We start from the raw sequence: 14,567 nt of genomic DNA, 5'->3' as shown, positions 1-14,567 counted from the left end.
CCAAAATGTCCAAAAAAATCGTTTGGTTAAGCAGTATTTCGAAACAATTAAAAAATCATAACGAGTCAAAATGATCTGCAATATAAGCATACGAATGAGAGTGCTTTTGGTTAGTTTTCTCATTCCGTTCTTGGTATAAACAGACCTTTAACCTCACAACTAGTAGGTTCATCTTACTGTTGGCCCACACTTAATGAGAGCTGCAGTATCCCTGAAGAAATACTGTTTGGTAATTTTACCCACACCTGACATTCTCCCTCTGCATTTTTACATAGCTACAACAACTAAACATTGATATAGAGGGCTTCCTCAGATTCAGAATACACTATGGCCAGGACTCATCCAACATATTCCAAGTGGAACCTGAAATTGTTGTCCAAACTGTACTTGTCATTCTCATTTTGGGCTTCTATTGGCAGCAACAACAGCCATCCTTCCTCAACAGATAAGGCCGCCTCTAGACTTTTGGCTACTAGCCCCAACTCAAATCCACTGAATGCCGTTCTATCCAGTCCATTCCAGCAGGTGAATTGCAACCTGACATCACCAGTTTTTTTTTTTCATTAAAAACAGATGCCCTAAATTCAATTCTGCCCAAAACTGCTTTCAAAAGCACCGTCTACCATCTTCACCGGCATCCCTGGGGTGATACATTGCATAATATCTCCATTCCATGGCAATATACAACCTTTCAGTGACAAACAAGTCCTCTTTATGGCCGAGGGACATGATGCCCACCTGCCCAACACAGCTTACTTCCTTTCACGCTATTACCTACACTTCCTCCCCCAGCACTCACCCCGCTGTGTGAGTTATTGAGAAAAGATGCACCATGGGCTCGGACACCTGCCTGCTCAGCGGCTGGGCTTGTGGCAGCTCTGCAATCAGACATTTCAATGCTCCTAGAGCAACACCTATAAGTAAAGTGTAGGTTTTGTAAAAATCGCTTACACGGTTAGCTCTGATAACAAAAGGACAATGAGGTCAGTGAATGTGTTTAAGCATGTAACTGTGAATCTCAATAGCTGTGGTCTTCTCTTATTTCTTCATAAACTGTAAGGTAAGATGAAATCAGCGACCCAGTCTGACAACTGCTTGCATCTATGCGTTGTTTTTGGATTATTTCCTGAGCATGGGCGTTTAGCTGAAATAACATTTAGAGAGCCAAGCTGGATCAGAACATAAGGGTGTATGCTTATGAATCTGTTAATGAGTAGACAGACCATCATACCCAATGTCAGAGTCAGAAACTGCTTCCCTTTACCTATTCTATAAGTTATCAGGTATGGACACGTTAGTCTTTCTTTGGTTTGCACTGGCCTATTTATTTATGATGATGACCTTGTAAAAGCATTGAATATTGCAGATGATAAAGATGGAGTGTTATAAAACGCACTTGATTCACACACCATGTTACAAATATATGGTTGACAAATTGAAGTGCATATATAAATGAACTAGCTTGCACAGAATCACTGCACATTATTAATGTCATATCAGGTAGAGACTGATAAAACAATAGTAGTACACAATAACGCCATTGTATCACTGTGGGTTCAACAGGAAACATAATAAAAAATGTTAAATGTATTTTTATAAAAATGTTTTAATTGCATGTTACTCTTAGAAGATTAATTTGTATCACAAAAAATTAAATACAAATCCTTTCTGAATGTAGGCTAAGTTATAAAATCGGTAGTAGGCCTAATATATTCAGTGGTACCATATCTGTCATATAAAAAACAAAAACATGATAATATTAGTTTATCTATACTGAATAATTCACTGCATGTAACCAACATAATTTAGCCTATGTCGGCGTTAAAGCGTTCGTTATTATAAATGAACTGCGCCATTGGCATGATATAAAAGCAAATTTTATATAATTGTGACGTTTGTCTCTACGATAATAAAAGCCTATAATTCAAAGGCACCCTATGTCGTAGATATTAACTGAATTTCTGTCTCTGCAAAGTCAATCCGAAACCTAAATGCTTCCCCTCATAGTAGTGGGATTTATAGGGGTGGGGCGACTGACTCAACGTAAAACTTGGTTAAACTCATTTTCTTTTTTTTCCCAATCAAGCAATTTTCCTCAAGAATCGCAAATAGGCTAATAGTCCTCTACGCTGGTTTACTGCAACGAATACACGAGCATCGAGTGCCTATAAATAAGTATCTCTCCGTGAACATATCCGACCGCAAGTTCCGTGCTGTCTGTGACTTCTCAGTCAGCAGAACCTACATTAATATACCCAGTTTTTAATACACTCTGACTTTAGTATCACACTCCACAAGCGGTGGATTAACCGGCACGATCGCGAGATGATGCACTTCAGTATTTTCACGGTTCCACTTTCAAGGACACTGCAGCTCCTACAGCAATTACACACACAACAGAGATAAGCGATATAAATGAGCGTCTTCCGCCTGCCCGATCAGATGACGCCACCGCATATGAAGAGGGCTTTACCTTTTTACTGGTTCTGCTGGGATAGCCGTTGTATGGGTTGATTCCTGTCCTTGGCGGCACAGAGAGCAGCATTTTTACAGCAGCAGCAGCAGCAGCGCTGTGTCCGGAGCGCCTAGTACAGCCAAAACAGTCAGCTGACGTCACCGGGGCCATTCAGCCTGGAGTCTGTGGAAGAGATTGAGTCGCTTACACACTCACACACACACTGCTATTCATTAGCACACAGGAAGAAAACAGCAATGGTGTATTCTATTCTGGATAAAGTGGTACTGAAATCTATACCCTCTTATATAAATGAAAGAGTTTTGATTTCATATTAACTTTTTCTTTTTTTTTAACAAAGGATCGCAATGGAGGAAATCAACCCAAAGACCAACTCTTGAACTTTCTGGAAATCTAAGCTGAATTTTCCCAGCTGCGCAAACACTATTAAATATGATATTCACTGGTTATATATATGCACCTCTGGGAAGCTGGACATTTACAAATTCAGATGTATTCTGTATTGTGATGTTCAGTGAAAGCACTAGCAAATGTAAGTGACTGGTCCACCACAACTAGGGTGCAGTACACTACACAAATGAATAATATTGTGATTTAAAAGTATTATTTTTTTATCAAAATTATTTTATAATGTTTTTATTTCTGTGATGGCAAAGCTGAATTTTCAGCAGCCATTACTCCAGTCGGATGATCCTTAATATATCATTCATATATGCTTATTTAGTGCTTATTATTCCAGACTTTTGAATGTTATGCGCAAGTTATGTATTTTATCAAATATGCAGCCACTGAAATGACTCCAATAATCCCCAAACAATATCAACATATTTTGAGTATATTCTTACAACAACACCTGCCATTTAGTTACTTTTCTTATTACAGTGTAGGCAAAGGAACACCATGTTGCCAGCAAAGCCCAAAAGTCACTTGGGATCATGAGTCAGCCCACAGCAGAACCCAGTCATACACCACTAAGTCATCTTCTCCAGCATCACAGCAACAGCTGAGAAGCCGCCAGTGTTTATCTGAAGTCAGATGAGTGGCTAATGTAGGAGGATAGTTGTTTAAAACTCTGATTTCTTTGTTTGGACACTGCAGACGAAATCTCTTTGCTTCCAGTGCTATGTCCACAGGTCTCTGGCATTTTGCTTGTTTATGTTTAGATAAGAGCTACATACTACATTCACATGGTGTTGGTACAGTGTTTAATATGTAAAGACATATTTACACTTTCTGTATATTTTAATGATTAAAACCTTGATGGGTGTTCTCAAAGAGTCAAAACAGGATTGGAAATGTATATCCATATTTGAAAATGGTTTATGATTTGCCACAAATTCAGTTCAGTTTAGTCTTGCAGTTCCTTTGATTTATGACATTTCAGCAATATAAGGGAATTTGGTTTTAAACAGAATAATAAGAGTTTCCAAGCCAGTTAGCTGTCCTGGACAAATGAAGGTCACTGAGCTATTGATTTGCATATGTACACAAGATAAACAGTTAGGCCTTCCACAGTGCAAATCGAACACTATAGATTCTTACAAACACCCTTTATAATTATATATAAATATTTATATAAATATATTAATTAATATTATGTTTTAAAATGTAATTTATTTTTGTGATGGCAAAGCTGAATTTTCAGCAGCCATTACTGCAGGCTTCAGTGTCTCATGATCCTTCAGAAAACATTTTTGAAACACTGATTTGCTGCTCAAGAAACATTTCATGTGCTGCATAATGTTTTTGTGGAAATCATGATTTTTTTTTCAGGATTCTTTGTTGTTTAAAAGAGTAGCATTATGAAAGAAATGAAATAATTTTTTTGTAAATCTGTTGTTTTAAATGTGTTTAAAGATCAACTGAATGCATCCCTCCTGAAAAAAAAATATTGGCTGAAAAATAAATATATAAAACTTGTAGTGACTCCCACATTTTTTATGGTATGTATGATAATATTTTTTTTATATAATTTTAATAATATATTTTACCAAAATTTTTCATTGTATATAAATAATAATAACAATAGTAAAACATATTCATTAACATTTTATCTAATTCCTCAGTTTGTCTCTTTCCATTATAAATATTTTTTTCTGGGCAACTGTATTAGCCAAAGTAGTACAAAACATCTGTACATATATAAATATTATATGCATTTAAATAAAATTGGCAATGGCATAATAAATTATGGCAGCACTCACATGCTTTTTTTACATGCCCAAAGCAAATAAGTATGAAATCTTAATCAGACACTGAAAGAGGGAGAATGAAGTCTCGATGGGGGCTGGGACTATCTTTGGTGTTTGCGCATACCTTGAATTCTTCAGGTGTTGTCAGCATGGCCCTTGAAGTAATTATCATCCTTTGGTAGCCTGACTCACTTCCCTACCTGCTATTTAGAATGTCTTCCTTTGAAGGAAATACCTTTTTTGGACAGAAAGATCATGTATTGTTACCTCTAGGATGCCCACGTTCAACTTTTGTTGTGGACTTTCAACATTCCCATACTTTGTTGCAAATTTAACACAAACGGGACACTGCAACGATATCTTTCCAAAGTCACCATTGGCAAATGCAATCACAATCTGAGTTCGGCGACATCTGCAGTGCAGGGCTGGGAGATTCACAGGCCTGATTTATGCAACTATCCATCTTCGCTCAAGGCTGAGGTCCAGAGGAGTAATGTTGGCCTAGCAGACATCCCACAGTCCAAGATGTGTGATGTAATTCACCCAATGTTCACACGCATACACAAACACAAACGCACACTAGAGAAAAGGTCTCAATTGCTGCCAATTATTCATAGCACTCTCAACATTATGTTGATGCTCAAAGGTAACAGAAGCATATCCCAATGCAGCAAAGCAATATGAGCTATAACTGAGCCATCATGTATTTTCCAGCTAGAAATTCATTTTATAAACATAAATAAAGCAAACTAGATGCATGTATGCAATAGCTTAAGAACCAAATCATCAGGGAGGGATTCAATTCAATGAATCTTTACATGGACCATTTAGAATTTCGTCTCCCGTACTCCTGACTGTCTGTAGCAGGTTGGTAGAGTCTGGGAACGCAGTCCATTCCTCTCCCTCCCCCCATTGTAACCAGCTCAGTCTCCAGCACTGTGGATGGTAAAGGCAGGGGATTGTGTGCAGATGTGCTTGGAGAGTAGCCAGGCGCTTTGCCCTGAGAGAACATGTGGTCTGGGACTGTTTACGCTGGCACTGTCTCAAATCAACCCCCACACAACATGCTAGGCCTCACAGGACACCACACACACACACACACACACACACACACACACACATAGATCTCTTTCCCTTGCTGCTGCTCAGGAGCCGTTCTGCTAACTGAGCGACATCAGTCTTCATGTCAATTGTTAAACGTGAGGTGCATTCATTCACAGAAATAAAGCAAATATAAACTTGGCATGAAGTGAAAATTAACCTTATTGTAAACAATTTCTTTGAGGTCAAACGTTTTCATCAATATATCATAACTGGATGTTCTCTGTGGTGAAATATGCAGGATTTCTCCAATCAAATTCAGTCCACTTAAACCCTGCCCTTTTTAAACTGAAAATCGATCATATCAAAATCCAATCAACAACTTATGGATAGAACCAAGTCCCTGCCCAACATTTTTTATTTTTCAGTGATCTTTTACACTAAGATGTATGTCACAATACGGAAATATATGTTGCCACTTTGGTTTCAGTGTGACTTTAAAGCAAAAATGACAAACCCTTTGATTTACTTTATTCTGTGAAACACAAAAGAAGTTGTTTAGCAGAATGTTCATGCTGCTCTTTTCCCTTCTATTATAAAAGTGGATGGTGTTGGACCACAGTTGGTCACGTACCAAAATGAATAAAAAGGCACAATAAATTTGTACATTTATTCATGACTGCCTTTTCGATTGCTGAATTTCTTATCTCTTCTAATCTCATTCACATACGCATATTACATATTTTCAAATATGTCACATCAGAATGTTATTTTCCAGATTTGACGTCAGTGATTACATATTTTATAGGTTCAATGACTTGATTACAATACAGTATGCCACATTTTAATATGCGCATATTCAAATTGCACCAATAAGGTTTCAGAGATGTGTAATTAAAAGACTTACATGTTCCAAATTGAGTTTGGAAAACATCAGGGTTCGGCATTATTTTTGTGTGGACTATCCTCTTAATGAAACTCTTGGATGAGACCAGATGTTTTGATGTAGGATGGCATAATAACCCTCAGATTCATAAGGCTCAAGACGACTTAATCTAATGGCTCACTTGAAACTGAAAAAGAGAGACTGCTTTACCCAAATTGGTGGCCAAATCTTGCGCCTTGGTTCATTTCAGAGACAGTTGAATGCACAGATTGTCACAGATGCCTAGGGCAGAGGAGGTCATTAAGCATGCATGGTTGTCATGCTGTGTCAGACGATGAGCTTGTTGGATTTATACCCAAATGTACAATGAGCTTTATAACCACCTCCAAGCCTTTCTCCCAGTGAAGCATGGGGAATGAGGGTAGATACATGCTCAGGCACATGGGCGGCCAGACATCCCTGCAGCGCTACTCCCATGCTCCACACTGTCGGAATTCTGTTCTCTTTCTACAACATCTGCCGGCTGCACATTCTCCCAAAAGACATGACGGCAATGTATGTCCACACATCACAGACTGGGTTTCTTGTCTTGACCTCTCTATGGAGTACAAATGTCATTCAGATGAAGAATCTTTTTTTTTTTCAGTAAAAATGTTAGTTTAAATCAAAGTACACTGTGCACCAAATAAAACAAGGAAATTATATATATTAAAAAAATAAAAAAACATGGCAAATTTAGCAGTGATTACGCACATTCATTAAGAACTGAGTCATATGTGTTACATGACATCATTTGATCTATTAGATCATTTAATAGGACCTCCTTGAAGAGAAGTCTAGGCGGTATTCCATGAATCATTGCGCTTATATTACGCTTGGGTGGAGCTGTAAAATCTTCAAAAACTGTGTGGTATCTTGTTCACTATATAACAGTGGGATTTATTAGACAGGCTGGAGGAGCAAACTCTGAACAAAAGCACTGAAATGAGAAAATGTGCACTGGCTGGAGAGAAGAGAGTAAACGGGCTGGTGTCTAGTGCCACCCAGAGGACAACACTATTTTTATGTATTGGTATTTTATGTATTAAAGGGGTCATATGATGCTTTTTTAAGGATCATTATTTTGTGTATTTGGTATAACAGAATATGTTGACATGCTTTAATGTTCAAAAATCACATTATTTTTCAAATACTGTACATTATTGTAGGTCCTTAATGCCCCGTCTCTCTCAAACACGTTGTTTTCTACACCACAAAGCACTGGTAGGAAATATAATGCCCCTTTTCATAATCGCGAGCTTCTTCTTTCAAAATAAATTTAAATACAGTTAATAATGTCCTGAGTTTTACCATCAGTTCGAGCCCAAAATGGGAACAGTGTCACCTGACAGACACAGTGATGAAGCTCGTATGTGTTTGCAGTACACAAGCCACAGACGGTTAAGACAGCTGACTCCACTGTGTGTCTCACTCTTTCTCTCTCTCACACACACACACACACACGCGACACGCAAAACTCTGCATCAACTTAAACTAATAACAAAACATACTTACAGTAGCTGATTCAGAAGCTCTCCAAGGTTCACGAAACAGTCATCCATAAAATGTGTTGCTGTTCTGTTGTAAGTAATCTTAAAGATTCCTAAATGCATCTACTTTCAGAAGGCCAAATAAAGTGCTTTTGCTTTGGCCTAGATACACACAGCATCTCCCTGACATGACTGCTTCAACACTAACTGCGGTTACTGAAACCACGCCGCCTTTCTTTGCGTGAACATTTGGGTGGCATTACACAAATTTTCCACATAGTGACGTAGACATGTGGGGGTAGGTTTAAACAAGCCATTTTAAGGGGGCGTGAAAGAGTCGTAACTTTGATCAAAAATGTCTCTTTGGATTTGAGACTTTAGTCTTTGCAACTTTACAGATCTTCTTCATGCTTGTAACACTCAAAAGAGAAAGAAAAAATTTGAAATTGCATCATATGACCCCTTTAACTTTTACTGGACTGTTGAGAGCAGTGCCATTGAAGAAATATTTATACATTTGTATTATATATTATAGTATTTACAAATATTTTTAATTAGTTTTTATAAAAAAAAATCAGTTTTCATTTTTATAATTTCAGTTTTTAACTTAATTGTTAATACGTTTTCAAATTTTGTGTACTTGTCATATTTTATTACTATTTTATTTTACGATTTTATACTTTTTTTAAATAACAAAAAAAGTGTTTTTTGTTTTTGTTTTGATTTATATCCTTTTTAAATATTTTGAGTTTTAAAGTTTTTATTTTATATGTATTTTAAATTTTTCAGCTTTATTTCGATGAATGAAAACTATTTTGAATGGTTTCAGTTATCAGGTAAGACACTTTTATCATAACCATAGGTTTAGATGTTGTATTTTCCATTGATTAGATCACAAGCATCTACCATTAAGAAATTATCTCTTTTTAATCACTCTCTTCATGGTTGGTGAATGCATAAAAGAGTGCAAAATATATAAGAAAATGGTACATTCAGAGATGTATTATTTGAGCTGTCTGTCTGGACTTGTTTGGAACAAAAGTAAATGTCACTTTCATGCTGTTATTGAGAAGGATTTTCCAAGCTTCAGGTAATTCCACGCTATCCAGAGATATGTTTATCTGCGCCTTGGACCGTGACCTCCAATAAACTTCCTCCAGAAAAAAAAAAAACACGTGGATTTAAGGCAGAAAAATGCACAAAATGAAAAACCCCACTTACCATCATGTTTAGTGTTGTTTGAACTGATTTTACAAAAGCTAATTTTCTTAGAATGAGAATTTTTCACCTATTGAGTCTTTACTTCGTTAAAGTAACGACCAGACAAATGAGAACTAACTCCACTCGTGCAATAACCATTATTTACCTCTAGATGGAACCATGTCACCAGGGTTTAAGACAACAGACAATGGAAAACAAACCTGAAAATGAACAAAGGGAGAAATAGAGACGGAAGAACAAATAGCTAACCCTAATAATAATAACTACGCCGCTACTCTCTGTATCAGTGTATCCATTTCAGATTAGTGTGATTTGATAATTGATCAATAACTTTAGTTTTGAAGAAATAAAAAAACAGTGCATTGAAATGTATAGGGAATCCTTGGCACCTAAACTTACTTCAAAGGTGTCCATGACTAACAACATCAACAATAATAGTAATAATAATAATAATAATAATAATAATAATAATAATAATAATAATAATAATAATTTGTCTTAGAATTGTTTATTATTACATTTTTTGCAGTATTATTGTTTAGTTTTTTTTTTCATCCATATTATCATACTGACGCTGAAGAAGAAAAAAACTACAGTAATAAGCCTGTATGTATAACAAGACCAGAATTTTAAAATTTCATAATTTAATTCAAACAATTATCTTGCCAAAAGAAATTCTTCATAAAGCTTGACATATATATAGAGCCAAAATGGCTGCGCGGCGGGGTCAGTTTCCACCGAACGAGGAGCGAAACAAATGGTCAGCCGAAACCTGAGCCGCGCATGCGCAGGAGCCAAGAGACGCGTAGGGCTTTCAGTTTTTTGTACTCCAGTCGAGGTGGGTGACGTCATGCAGCAGTCCAGTAGAGGCTCCACTTTTTCCCTTTTCCCCCTCACTCAAATTGTAACCACCAGCATCAGAAGCGGTGTGGCTCTGAAAAGAGGAGCCTTTTTTATTTAAATTTTTTTTGGAGCGAGGACCGCCAACAGACGATCTTGCATTTGTATTATCCTGATTTTGCAAAAGGAATAATTTGATCACAGAGAAGACCGCTTTGATTTTTTTAGATAAGACACCACATACCTCTGTTTGCATGCTGTTATTCAGTAAGCAACATACATGACCGTGCCATTGTACACCACCTCCCCTTTTTTAGGCTGGAAAAGCCTTTTTATGTCTATATTTTAATGACACATTGTCTGCTGTGCATTATTGTCTGCTCAGCTACGTTTGCTAGCGTGTCGGAGGGCGCAAAAAACAACGGCGGACAATTGTGAGGCTCGGATGAGGTGTTTGAATCCAGTCTTACGTGAACAATTGTGATATTTCCATAGGCAATGCCATTTTGCAATGCAAACATGTTGACTGTTGGATTGCTTTACCTGGGATTAGTTCTTGCAATAGAGATAACAGATCCAATCAGAGCTATTGAAGGTGAGTAACCACGATTAAACGTTATTTTGTCCATGCATGCATTTAGGAGACAGTCTGTAAAGTTTTCCAGACATGGCCTGGTGATAGTGACCAAGCTACGTGTGGACTGCTGCTTTCGACACCCAATATGGGCTGCAGTATGATCAGCTTTTCAGGATTGATTTGGAATAAATAAATACGCCGAGGAGGGTATTTGCGCAGTTTTGCTATCACCTGTGCCGTGATTGCTACATCTGTCCTTGTTATCCTCATCCAGACTCGCGCTAGTGAAACATTCGCATTATCAGCATTTTTACACAGATCCACAAATCGCCCGTTTTTTTACGCGTTTGTGCCTTATGGGGACGGATTGGAGATGTGGGAGTTGAGATATTTCGTAATAGCTCCACAGGCCTGTGCATTCGCCGGAGTTGTTTAGAAATTCAGATGCCTGTCAAATGTTATTCTCCTGCTTGCATGGATTGTTCCAGCTCGCCACAGGTCTATTTGCATGCAGTGGACACGCTCCATATTCCCGCATTCTTAGCGGTTTATTCAAGTGCACGGATAGACACATCCTCTGCTAGTGTTTCTTCGTGCTCGCCCACAAAAGAGTCCTGTCGGTTCTTTAGCGTTTGTTTTGCGTGACGTAAACATCATTATCTGAGATATTCAGGGCAACTGCTCCAAAAACTGTTGTTAAAAAAAACAGTCAGTACTTAGGCCAAGTTTGCTCAGTTAGTTTGGATAGAAGTCATTTGAGTGTGCACACTTGATGCTCGTCGACTAGTTTTACTTCAAGTGTCGTATTTTTACATTGTAAATCAAGTGGAACATTTGTTTTTATACAATTTTTTTTTTAATCTTATATATTGACATGTTTTTGTTATTAGAGAAGTATGAATGGTACAAACTGCTAACGCTGCAAATGAACCTGTATTTTATGCAGTCTGTTTAAAGAAAGAAAGAAAATATATATATGTATATGTGTGTGTGTGTGTGTGTGTGTTTTATGGATTTTAAGTATGGTTGTCATTGTATTACATTATGACTGTTCCAAGGCAGTTCTAAGTTATAAGACATGCTGAATCTTTTAAAACACTAAAGAGCTTGACCTAGTTATTCCTTGTATATAGTACTTGTTTTGAAGTATGTTAAAAATAGCAATTCAAATAAATGAAAGGAAAATGGTGCTTACTGAGCATACCGGATGCATTTTGAATAAATACTCCAGATAGTTTTCTGTGATATCTGTATAAATTATGCAACAGTCCTTTTTAGTATGGCTCAGAAAACTGCCCTACAATTGGCTCACATTTTGAATTATGCAGATCCAAATGTAATGCTCATGCCCAAGAAATAAATGCATAATGCAGGCGTGATCAAGAGAAGTTAAAAGATTGTGGTTAACTTTTGTTATTTAGTCATTCACTAGTCTGTGCATTGCACATTAACTGGAAAGCATATGTTGTTGTGTTGTTTAAAAGGTATAGTTTAGCCAAAAATGAAATTTCTGGTATCCATTTATTCACCCTCTTGTCATTTAGGGTTGACTATCCCTTTAAATCCTTCAAATGAGCAGTAATCATCAGTTCTTTCAGGAAACTGTTAGGTTATGTAATTTATATGACTGTTGATGCAGTACCAAAATATGAGTAGTGTAGCAAGTTATGTGATTGAGTCATTGGCTACTAGTTGCCACCTCAGACGGCCTGTCAGATGATTTTGACTGGCACAGCTGAGTCACTTCTCTCAAGCTCTGATAATAGGTTTAGTTGAGACCGCAAAAAAAAGAATCCAAGGAAACCTCGGCAGACCTCAGATGAACCTTTATCTTGTCTAGACAGGATTCTGGGCCTGGTGGATGTGGGTTTTTTGGATGTTTCTTTTCTCGAAACTTAAGATAACGGTCATAAACAAATATTCTATATTTGAACAAACCTAATCTAAATATTTATTTATATATATATATATATATATATATATATATATATATATATATATATATATATATATATATATATATATATATATATATTTATTTATTTATTCCTGGCATGATATAAGAATGCAGATGTTCTATGGGTTAGTCTCTTCTGTGGAAGAGAGGAGGAAATGGTCTGGTGGATGGAGGCAGGGTTTAAGTTCCTGTGCTGTATTGTCTTGCTCCACCTAAACCCTCTCTGGAACCCTATCTGGATGTAGGAGACTTGTTAGCCTAGACATTATATGGGGAGGAATGGGAAAGCAGACCATTAGTGACCGGCCTTGGCTTACAGGAGTGGGTACAGGAGTATGTGTCTGCAGAGGCATTGCCTCACATTTTGGCATTTGATGCTAGGCACTGATTTAATGTAGATGTTAGAATTTGGCTTGATGGAATGCAGAGTGACCCTTGCAGTGGTTCAGGCGGAGGGGGTGAGTGGGCCCGACTCCGAGCTGGAATCCCACTGCTGTCAATGACTACAGCAGGAGCTCATGGCTTTGTGTGGATCACTGTTGGAGCAGGAGAACTGATGCTGTTTTGTTTATTGAAGTAGACCAGTTTTACTAATACCATGTCTGTTAATACATTTTTTCAGTTTCATTTTTGTGGTGTCCACAATTTTTAATTGTTTAATAATTTTTTAAATGTAGATATTATAATATAATATAATGTAGATATTTATATTAGGGCTGCAAGATTAATTGCGATTGTCATGCATATTTTGTCAGTAAAGCCGGTTCTGTGATTAGCAGTAAATCTCCATCACCGTAGTTCTCTGACAAGCTATTCAAAATCACGTTCATAATTGCAGACGATATAATTGTATGATTACGAAATCGACAAAATCGTTCACTATAATGACAGCTGTTTGCGTTGCTTCTCAGTGATCTGCGGCTCTGTGTAGTAAATGCTGCTCCATCTGGTAGCACGTGAAAATACCACATTTCAATTTAATTCAATTCAAAAAACTTGAATTGAAAATACCACATTTAATAACATGTTTTAACTCCAAATTCACTTCATAACGTCAGTCGAGTGTTTGATATAAATCATTCTGTGAGACGATGTGGCTTCTTAAACAGAATAATTAAGGCACACAATATTTCATTGTTTTTCTAAGCAGTGATAAAGGCTATGTTGATTAGCATTTTATTATAGATATACTTTATTATAATGACAATTTTAATAAGAAGAACTCAGATAAACCATATAGCTGTAGTCGTGTAGTTATTAGTCATGTTGAATCAATTAAAGCAGTTAAATCTACTGTTTAATCAACTGCAGCGATAGGCATTTCCTAGATTTCTTCTTCTGGGCATATTTGGATCTTCAGCGTTAGAGCACCCTCTGGCCTTTGGATGGAGATTTACTACTCATCACAGAACCTTGCTTTAATGAAAGATATGCATGACAATCGCATCTTCTGCCTAGTCGCGATTTATTGCCTTTGCGATTTAATGGTGATTAATTGTGCAGTCCTATTTTGTATATTATTATTGTATACTAGTATGTGTGTCGTCATATATATCACATACACAAACTATGTGTGGTCATATATAATATCACATACACAAATGCAAAGAAAAATGTAATTCATTTATTTGACAAATTCAATTCCTTAAGGCCTCTCCTCAGGAGGTTAGACCCTAATTTGTTAGCTACTGTCAATGAAGAGATATGAAATAGCTAGATCTTATCAATAAACATTTATTAATTCATAGCCTAATGCAACAATTACATAAGTAAACTCTCAAAACATTATAATTATGACATTTCATTTTTAAATTTTCATGTAACAGTCTAAAGCTAAAGAAATAGCTG

General features: G+C 36.8%; 2 protein-coding genes across 5 annotated transcripts in view; one reads left to right on the top strand and one right to left on the bottom strand.

Annotated features, from left to right (window-relative positions):
* Window positions 1-2,641, bottom strand: part of LOC132129325 (RNA-binding motif, single-stranded-interacting protein 2-like) — a 30,102-nt gene extending 27,461 nt beyond the window's left edge. Inside the window, exon 1 of the mRNA XM_059540873.1 lies at window positions 2,474-2,641. Within this exon, the coding sequence (XP_059396856.1) occupies window positions 2,474-2,626 (153 nt within the window). The 5' untranslated portion in view covers window positions 2,627-2,641. The remainder of the gene's footprint in view (window positions 1-2,473) is intronic.
* A 7,601-nt stretch (window positions 2,642-10,242) lies between these two features.
* LOC132129311 (low-density lipoprotein receptor-related protein 1-like) overlaps window positions 10,243-14,567 on the top strand; it is a 107,472-nt gene continuing 103,147 nt past the window's right edge. For 2 of the 4 annotated variants that reach the window (XM_059540856.1, XM_059540854.1), the window contains exon 1: window positions 10,243-10,780. In XM_059540856.1, coding sequence (XP_059396839.1) covers window positions 10,684-10,780 — 97 coding nt within the window. In that variant the 5' untranslated portion in view covers window positions 10,243-10,683. The remainder of the gene's footprint in view (window positions 10,781-14,567) is intronic. The other 2 variants (XM_059540857.1, XM_059540855.1) reach the window with 1 other exon arrangement.

This window comes from Carassius carassius, chromosome 46, assembly GCF_963082965.1.
Source record: "Carassius carassius chromosome 46, fCarCar2.1, whole genome shotgun sequence".
In the NCBI taxonomy this organism is placed as follows: domain Eukaryota; kingdom Metazoa; phylum Chordata; class Actinopteri; order Cypriniformes; family Cyprinidae; genus Carassius; species Carassius carassius.
Note: the sequence above shows the minus strand (reverse complement) of the source record. Positions and strands in the feature narration are given on the sequence as shown.